The 9,412-nt window shown below is 48.1% G+C and overlaps 1 protein-coding gene across 1 annotated transcript; it reads right to left on the reverse strand.

Moving 5' to 3' along the window:
- Window positions 1-2,123: 2,123 nt before the first annotated feature.
- LOC107210318 (podocalyxin-like protein 2) lies at window positions 2,124-8,599 on the reverse strand. Its single transcript, XM_015640990.1, has 4 exons — window positions 8,322-8,599; window positions 7,377-7,438; window positions 5,559-5,738; window positions 2,124-5,223 (listed from the first exon to the last, which is right to left on the reverse strand). The coding sequence occupies exons 1-4, from the start codon at window positions 8,341-8,343 to the stop codon at window positions 5,014-5,016; spliced, it is 474 nt and encodes a 157-aa protein (XP_015496476.1). The 5' UTR covers window positions 8,344-8,599; the 3' UTR covers window positions 2,124-5,013.
- Window positions 8,600-9,412: the final 813 nt, after the last annotated feature.

A 9,412-nucleotide genomic window follows, 5' to 3' on the forward strand; every position in this document is an offset into this window, starting at 1 on the left:
GGGAAAACGGGCCTGCTCGGACCCGGGGCTCGGGAAAAGGGATCTGCTCTGTAACAAACCGAGGGGACTGATCTACAACACACTTGAGGGGAGCTGGCCCAGAACATGGTTGTGATGGGGTTTGGAACATGTGGCAGGCTCTCTGCGGACTAGGTGCAGATGTGATGAGAGGGGCTCTCATTAATCCATTCAAAGCTAGGTGCCAAGGGGATGGTGCCAGACTCTTTTTGGTGGTGCCCAGCAACATGACGAGGAGCAAAGGCCAAAGACCAAAACACAAGAAATTCCACTTCAACATGAGAAAGAATTTCTTGGCTTTGAGGGTGGCAGAACCCTGGAACAGCACCTAGGAACTGTGTGGAGTCTCAGGAGACATTCAAACATTGCCTGGATGTGTTCTTGTGTCACCTGCTCTGGGTGACCTGCCTTGGCAGGGTACTGGGCTGGATGGTCTCCAGAGGTCCCTTCCAACCCTAATAATTCTGTGGTTCTGTATGGGGTCCAGTTCTGGATGTGTGGGATGGAAGAGCTGTGTGGGACAGACGTGGCACAGGGCACACAGGAAAGGACTCTGCTGTGGACCAGAGGCTTGTGCTAGGCCACTCTAGCAGGAAAGGTATCCTGGGCTGGTCCTGTGGGTACTGGAGGTTAGGGTACTCCATGGGGGAAGCCTGTTTCCACAGCCTGAGCACCTGGCAGAAATCTGTGATGGGAGAATGAAGGAGTGCACTGTGGGGAAAGGGAGAGCAGACTGACCATCCTGGCAGAGAAACCCTGGCCAGCACTGCATTATGAGGCAGCAGACATGAATTCAGGCAGATCTAACCAAGAAAAGCACTGCGCCCAGGTCAGTGTTCAGACACCCAGTAGGTGTGTTTTATTGCAAAGAAAACAAAACCACAACCCTGTTATTTCCAGGGCCAGACACAAGTGTTTCTAAGTGTTCTCCAGCAGCAATCCCGAGCAGTGACCAGGGCTTGCCATTTGTGTCCAGCAGGAATGAAGGTGTTGAGAATGGCTCAAAGCCTGCCTGTCAGCTTAGACGAGCGCCTGAGGCTCTCATAAGCCAGCACAGATGAAGATGCTTGTTGTGTCTGACTGTTTGAGCTGTCCCAAACCTGCTATGAAGGGTAGATGCGCTCCTGCATGGCTGCAAAGGCAGATGGGAACAGACGAGTTGCTGACGGCCGTGGCTGCAGTGGCACCCTGCTGCAATGCTCTAAGGTCATGCTGCAATAGTCCTCAGGATAAAGTACCTTCATTTCACACCATAGCCTCTGCCAGAGGGATCTTTAAAGTGTATCTTGGATGTATTCTCAAGCTGCATTACATCCTTCACAGCACTATTACTAGGTCACTCCTCATTGTTTCTTTCCACCCTACATACCCCAAGGTGGCACGCAGGACGCAGAGTCCTAGAACATGTTAGACTCCATGTTACAGGCACAATTCCAGATATCTGGGTGACACCTCGGAGTAATCTGAAGCTTGGCGATTCCAGATCACATCTGGCCACGATCCCACAGAGATGGAGAGCCACTGATCTTGGCTGTGCATCCAGACGATGCTATCGCCGGTGTTCCCCGAGGCACTGCACTCCTCACAACAGCACCTGATGCTCTCTCTGAAGAACCACCTCCACTTCAAGGCAGAGTCCCTGCATTCTAGCTGTGGTCCCAAGGAGCAGAGGGAGCAAGTGGCAGACAAAGCAGGAGGATGGAGGCAAGACCCTGAGTTGCTACGCAGGGCCCACTATACTGGTGACTCCAAGGAATGTCCCATCTCACCACTTTGCAGACAAGGACGTCCTCACAAAAACCATCCTTGACATGCCTGGTACAAGCCCCTCTGCTCACAGTCGAGTCCTGCAGCCCCTCATGAATAAAGCAGGTTATCCTAGGCAAGTCACAGGAAACAAATAGCCAAAGCTAAGAGAAAAGCTTTTTTTTTTTTTTTTTTTTTTTTTTTTTTTTTTCTCCAACTCCAAACTGCCATTTGGTATCATAACAACCAAAATATTTGGCAGATGGAATTATGGTGATGTCCGAGTAGGTGGTGAAGTCTTCCAGGAATTGCTTTGTCTCCTGCATCTACTCTGTTGCCTGGCACACTGCTCTGAGAAGTCCAGCTTTCACAGTTTTTATTAAAAAGAAGTTTAACTACATTAGGGTGATAGAAAAGCTTCCTGTTACAAATGCTAAGACAAAGGTTTTCTTCCTCTTTACATCCTCCCTGTGCAGAGCTGGAAATACAAACACTGGACAGAGTAAAGTAGGCTACCAACAGCCTCTCTACAGTGCTTCCCAGCCCGCAGGTCCCCGGAGATGACCCGTCTCTGCAGGGCTGGCAGGAGAGGGACAACAGTGCAATCGACTTGACAAGATCAGCCTAGTGCAAAAAAATGATACAGAGAAAAAACAAACTGTAAAAGGACAAAAAGTATCACCAGACTAAAGTGAAATTCTATCAACCAGTAGATTTCTGAAGCTAAACTGGGATCATACAGCCAGGTACACCCTGTCAGAGACAGCAGAAAAGTGTCCTCAGCCTCACAACAGCCACTCTTGAAGTGTCTCTCAGATCACCTGGATGGTCCAGACAGAGAAAAGCATCTCTGGAAAATCCTCCAGGCCACGAGAGGCCAGAAGAGCAAATTAGAAGAACTTGCTAGCTGATTATTGAGCCCACATAGCCTCCTTGGTTTCTTTAAAGTTTGAAGACTTTACATGAGATTGGGAAGTGCTGAGCCCAGCTGGAAGCATTGCTTTATCAGTGCCTTGTTGTTTCTCTAAATTAGGATAGTGGAGAGAAAACAGGGCAGCAAAGCAGCTCTTAGCAGGGATGTGCACCAAGGAAGCGATTTGTGGGTGAAATGATTCACATCTGATTGGTGGCATTATCTTTTTAACAGCCACTGGGCATTAAAAACATATTTGATGAGGATTATTTGACTTGGAAAGATTTACACAGTGCAGATGTCTAAAGGCCATGGGCATGCCAGGCCCTGTTATGCTAAGTGCTATAAGAACTCAAATTTTAACTCCATGCTTTAATTTACTCACCATAACAATTTGCATTTAATCCTGTGATCCCCAAAGTGCCTTCAACACAGCCAAGGGACTTGTACAGCTTTACTGCACAGACCCATCAAACTCAGCAGGAGCCATCAGTGAGGTCAGAGAGGGCCATGGATGGCTGTCCACATACATGGACTGTCCCCCACTACCAACTGCTGAGGCAAGAGAAGGAACTCTGAGCATCTCTGCAACCCTACCAAGGTACAAAAGGAGCTGATAAATACTGTCTCCTACATAACACCAGGAAAGATATGGAGGCAGGCTAAAACCACTGAAAATTGGAATCTGGATAGGAAACCAAAAGTTATCACCTTTCTTGAATCCCTAATAAACTGGTATCAGAGTGGTCCTACATCGAGGTGATCTGTGATTCAGTTTGTATGCAAAGCGCTACACAAACTGCAACAACAGATTCTTGCACCTTGACTTTAGGCACACGCACCAGGGAGGAACATGCTAGAGGTCTCTATACATACAGTGATAGATTTACAGGCTCAGCATCAGGCTGCACATCTGGGGCCTCTGTATACAAAGGTTCCCTTCAAGACCAAGTGTGAAGCTGCATCTTGCAGGAAACAAGCATGCAGATCACCACCAGGGAGAGAAGTACTGGTGCCTCTGACCGAAGCAAGTCCCTCAGTCCCTCAGTGACAGAAAAAACAAATGTTCTGGGATTTCAGGCTTGACAGTAGTTTAGGCAGGGCTCAGAGAACAATTACTCATATTCATGTGCCTTTAGCACACATCTTGAGGGAGCTGGAGCCTCAAAAGTTGCCTGAGGCAAGCCTGAGAAACATTCATTGCAGAGCTCTTACATCCGATTCTCATCTCATCAGAACTGGCTTTTACATTGTTTAAATGTAGTGATTTTATGGATGTTACCCGGATTTATAACTGTGGGGTATTAAATACTTCCAACCCTTACCTCAGGGCAAGATGCTGAAATTGAAACAATAGGATGAGAACATTATTTGTTCTCATTTAAAAAGTTTAAGAAGTTTCACATAGTCTTCATATTTACAACAAAATGACCAACTGAAACCAAACTATCCTGAAAAATAGAACCGGAGTGGAAAAGGCCAGCCAGTTTAAAACTTACACTTAGACAAGGGATATTTTCCTGCTGATTTCCCAGGCTATTGTGAAAGAGGCATGTAAACATAATTTTTGAACAACACTCCAACCTAAAGCACATTTCCATCTAAAATGCTGCACCATGGCACTGAATTTTCTGCAATCAGTCAAGCAAGGGTAAAGTGCTCAAACTTTGCAAGCTCAGCTTGGAGTTGTGGAGCTGAAAAAAGGAGTGGGGCTGTTTGTGGTACCAGGGGTGAAATTAGATGACAGCAAGGAGTGGGTGGTAGGGGTGTTTTCCCCAGATGTAAACATCAGCTCTCATACAATTAGTAGCTGAATGCTAGAGCACTAGAAAACCTGTTTTCACATGGGGAATGCAAACTCTGCCCAGGACATGGATGGAATCTTGGCTCCCCTCCATCCAGAATGCACAGGTTTTACTGCACCTGCACAGACTGAATGTGATCTCAAGGTCAGGATCTGGAAAGTGAATTTACTCCCCAAATCTGGACTCTTGGTGGCAAGCAGCCCCATCATCTTGTTTCTCCAATCCAGACACTCTCAGCCACTACCACAGAGCTACAGTAAGTGCATTTAAAGGTGATGAAAGCATTGGTGCTACTGATAGGAACACACACACGGAGATCTATAAACCCACCCCTCCTGCTTCCCTCTGTTCCGTGATCCTCCTGCCTCCAAGCCTCAGATGCAGGCTCAGGACTTCCATAAGGAAAACTTGCCCAAAGACCTGTTCAAAGGTTTTAAGAAGTTCCTGAGAAGCCACCTGATCCCATGGTCCATCAGTCAAGATAGGAGAGAAACAAGTGTGTTTAAGAGGGTGGTTCCCTCCTTTCTTTTTCTAAAGATGCGTGTCTTCCTCAAACACATCCACATCCTCGCTCGCCTGCTTATTGATCAGGACGTCCCAGCTGTCGGGGCCATTGATGGTGTTTCCACCGTTCACACTCGGCTTCTTCTCCTGCATTTCCGACTGGCTGTCACTGGCCACGTCCAAGGTGGGGTTGTCATGGCAGCCATTCTCAACAAAGCGCAGCTCCTCGCCGTGCGACTGCCAGGGATGAGAGGACACAAATGGAGACAGAGAGGGACAGGTCTTAATGCTGCTGAGAAGTAAAATCAGACCAGGCTATGAGGGTCACTGAGAACTTTGTGGAGTCAGTGGGAAGAGGTAGATTTATTCCCAGCCCAACCCTCACACTGGGAATAACCCTAAGCACATTTGCATCTCTCTTACACCTGAATGAACTCCACTGCTGCTCCAGCAGTGTATCCAGTTATGTTCCATAACTGAACAGGGGAAAACAATTGCCCTCTTAACTTTCCAATCTCCTCCATCCCAAGTGCTAAGAGACTGGCCACCTTCTCCACCCATCCAGCGCTCACCATGTTCTTCATCTTGGGCAGGCGTCTCTGCCAGCAGTTGTAGATGAGCCCCAACACGATGATGATGGCACAGATGGAGCCGATGATCACCAGCACCACAAAGAGCTTCCCATAATCACTGCGCGTCTGGTTAGGGTGCGACTGGCAGCTTGTGGTGGTCGAGTAGTTCTGGATACCAATCTGGAAGGAAGAAAGGAAGCAATACACTAAAAGTCCTGACCTGCAGGCAGATAGAATCCTGTTCAGACTTTCCAGGGTCCAAGAACAGGACCAAAAATGTGGGCAGAGGAACTAAAAGCCAGAGTTGGAGACTCAGGTTGTACACTGTCTTACATTACTAGAAAGCTCATAACTATATATAATACCATTTTCCATGAAAGCTGACACAGCAGCAAATGACAGTAGGCACAATTTTATTTTGCTTATCTGCACAAGGATATCACACCTTTGTGTATGACAAGGAGGCTTTCACGGGAGAAACTGTCCAAGACTGAGAGTTCCTAAGACAAACTAAGACGGGTGCTGAGGCTTTGGTAACTGCTTGGCAGATAATGTAACCCTAAAAAATAGATTTCCATTAAATCTCAGGTCCTAAGAGGGCATAGTAGTCTTTATAAGGTTTTGAAAGTGGACAGGTGCCTGCTGAGCTTAAAAGCTTAGGAATAGCTGTGCTAGAAACTGACTCCCTGTGGCTGTCAGCAAACAGCCCAGCGCTGGTCCCAGTGACTTGGCAGATTTGAAACAGGTCATGTATCAATTCAATAGTAAGTGTGACAGGTGTAAGAGAATACTCTCCCTCCTCCTTGCAATCTCATGCTTGTGCAAGGGCAGCACTGTGAGCAGACAGAGCCAGAGAGTCAGAAGCATGGAGCAAGGAGGCTCTGGTAGGACTCATGTTAACATGGGGCCACCAGTTGCAAAGCCAAACCTTGCATCCACATAGATCCTTCTTTCTGGACAGTTCTAGGTGCTGATACTTCAGTCACACAAGTTCTGCAGGGTTGGCTTTTTGCACTTTCTCTGGTGTAAGCCAATCAATACACCACTGAGCACTTAATTTGCTTTGTCTAACTGCACCAGTTTATTAGGTCAGAGAAAAACCTGAGAACAGATAGCCAGCAAGGCAGTGACCCAACCCTGCTGCTAAAACCAGAAAAATTACTCCAGTGGTGGGCACAAAATATTTGAGCAGAATCAGGTCCTCAGTGCCTACATGCCCTGTAGGACAAAGGGGCAGAGCCAGAGACTGTGGGACTGATTTGTCCTCCCCTCTACCCTCTTCCAAGCTGCCCAGGGTTAGAAGGGAATATGTGAGGCCTAGAGGCAACTGGAAGGGGAGTCTGGCATCCACTGACCCAGGTCCTCTGCCTGCCCTTGTGGAGGCAGTTGTTCAAGGAGTGAAATGCAGACCCTGGAATTGCAGAAGGTGTGTGAATGTATTAAGAGAAGCCAATGTATGTAAAACAGCTGCAGGGTGAGCAGGGCCAAATGTGGAGGTCTGCAGCACCCACACTGCTTTCAACAATAGTATGGAAAGGGTGACACTGAGAATCCCAACAAAATTAATGTATGAAAAGCAGCCCCACAACCAAGCCAGAAAAGAATAAACCATAGTTACTCTCTTAAAAGGAGCAGACACTTGATGGCCTGGCTACTACCAGTGAGGGGAGAAGGGAGTTTGCCAAGCATCTGATTTATCTGTCTGCCTGCTGTGGGTTCAGCACTTGGTTAGACTGAGATATGTTCCCAGTTTTCAAGTTGCTTATTTTAATTGTATAACAGGTCTTAACAAATGGATGCAGGCAGACAGGCTCTTACCTCAGCTAAGCTCCTCTTAACATCCCCCAGTGCCATGAGAACATCTTTTGTAGGGATAACGCCTGTAAAGTAGAGGAAGAGATCAGTGCTGCTCTCAGCTCAGGTTATTCAGTCAGATGTATTCATCAGTCTAAAATCCCCAACAGGATGGAGACAGGGAAACACACATTTTTGTTCATTGGTGTTTTATGTCAGGAGGCTGAAAGAACACAGGATCACAGACAAGGGTACCTCCAAATACTCTTCAAAGGAGTAAAAAAAATCCAAGGATGAACTGATATCAGAGCAACCTAGGTACCCTCCCCACCACCACAGAAGCTCTCAGGATCTGCATCTGCTCTGGGAGCAAGCAGCAGCACTCAGAAGGTCATGGAGACAGGTTCATAAAGGTCCTAGAGGCCATAATGTCAACATTAGAAACCTCTGTTACTAAGCAGACAGCAGAAGCAGTACAAGAAAAGGGCCCCTTTACCAAAACTAGAATAAAGAGATGGTAAAATGTTCCAGTCCAGCCCATGTTCACTGTCAGCTTGTGTTTCTTTGGGGATGAGGGAAGGCACTATGAGGACCATCCTAGTTTGAACAAGACTTAAAAATTGATAGGTTAGGAAGTGAACCAAGAACAGGCTGTCATATCCTGCCATGGAGGGGAGTACATAAACCTCAGGAAAAAGCTGAAAGATGCTCAGGGAAAGGCAGTCCAGGGAGTCAGCAAAGCAAAAGGCCAAGTGCAGAAGATGGAGCTTTGTGCAAGCAGTGAGGGACAACCCAGAAGGCAAATGTGAAGAAAGATGTCCTCAGTCCCTCTCCATCCCTCAAGTCCAGTGAACACTGAAAACTGGTGGGATTGAAATGGAAAACTCCTTCCAACATGGCTGTGTACCTGTTTGGGAGCCCCATAAATATACTCCCCATCACAGGAAGGCTCCTTCTGCCAGCACTTACCCTGTTCCCCTGCCAGCGTCATTAGCAAGTGCTTGTCATTCTCATTGGGTTTGCTCAGAGAGATGAGCCAGCGGTCCTGCAGCCCCTCTGCCTGCCTGGAGAAGGCATCCTCCACCAGTGCCAACAGCTGGGGACCCCTCTCCAACCGAAATTCCTCCTGCCACAGGAAAGGAACCTTGGTGAGTGCATGGTAGGGACAAGGCAGCTGTAGTACTGCAGGGCTGGTACAGCTGAGACCTGACAGGTGCCCAAAAGCCAGCAGTGTTAAACCTGGTGCAATGGTCTACTGCACAGTGCCCCAGGCTGGACCCACAACATTTCCTGATGCACCAACCTTCCTCCTCAGCTCCTGTGGCTGCCATATGCCCCATACCAAGTCCAGCTCTCCTGGCACACAGGGATCCTGAAGAGCAACGTTATGTGAGAAGGAATCAGCCACAGCCAGCACTGGGTCAGCAGGTGCTGCTCAGCCTGACATGCTCCAGCCATCCCTCAGCAGGCTCCTTTGCTGCTTTCTCACTCCTGTGTTTCTATTCTCATCTCCAGTTGCCATGCCAACCTGAAGGCCACACAGATGATTAATAAAATGGAGAGTTCTTGTTGCCATGGCAATTTGAAGCGCTCAGGGCAGGCACAGGCCTGTGCCAAAAATGGCCTAATTGGAGAAGACATTGATGACTGGAGCCTGAATCACAAGAGCCTGGCAGTGCCTCCTCTCATCAAATTCTAGGTTTTGGTGTGGGGAGGCAGGAGGAGCTGCATGAGGAAGCAGCACTGTGATGCAGCACCATGATGCTCAGCTGCAGCTCATGGCCCCACTGCCAGTCTGACGCTCTCTTTTGGGGGATGCAGAGGAAAGGGGAACAGCTGAGCCAGGAGCAGGAGGACAGAAGTGAGATGTTTCTGGTGAAGGGGAAAGCAGAGGTTGCAGAACACTGATCAGTTCTCCATTCTGCAGAGGAGAGAGCAGTGAAGGAGCCTGAATGCATCTGTGCCAAGGTGGAGGTCACCTTCCGATGCACAGCCAGGTACCAGTGCTGGGTCAGATCCTGCAGTCCTCATTTGGGCAAACCTTCCTGGAATGTTGAGTG

Source organism: Parus major, chromosome 12, assembly GCF_001522545.3.
Source record: "Parus major isolate Abel chromosome 12, Parus_major1.1, whole genome shotgun sequence".
Lineage (NCBI taxonomy): Eukaryota > Metazoa > Chordata > Aves > Passeriformes > Paridae > Parus > Parus major.

What these genes read in the sequence shown, in the direction of transcription:
- LOC107210318 (XM_015640990.1), bottom strand. Translation starts at nt 8,343, where the DNA reads ATGACGCTGGCAGGGGAACAGG. An exon ending in GACGCTGGCAGGGGAACAGG is followed by an intron (nt 7,439 to 8,321) that starts GTAAGTGCTGGC and finishes TCTACTTTACAG; the next exon opens with GCGTTATCCCTACAAAAGAT. An exon ending in TGCCCAAGATGAAGAACATG is followed by an intron (nt 5,224 to 5,558) that starts GTGAGCGCTGGA and finishes CATCCCTGGCAG; the next exon opens with TCGCACGGCGAGGAGCTGCG.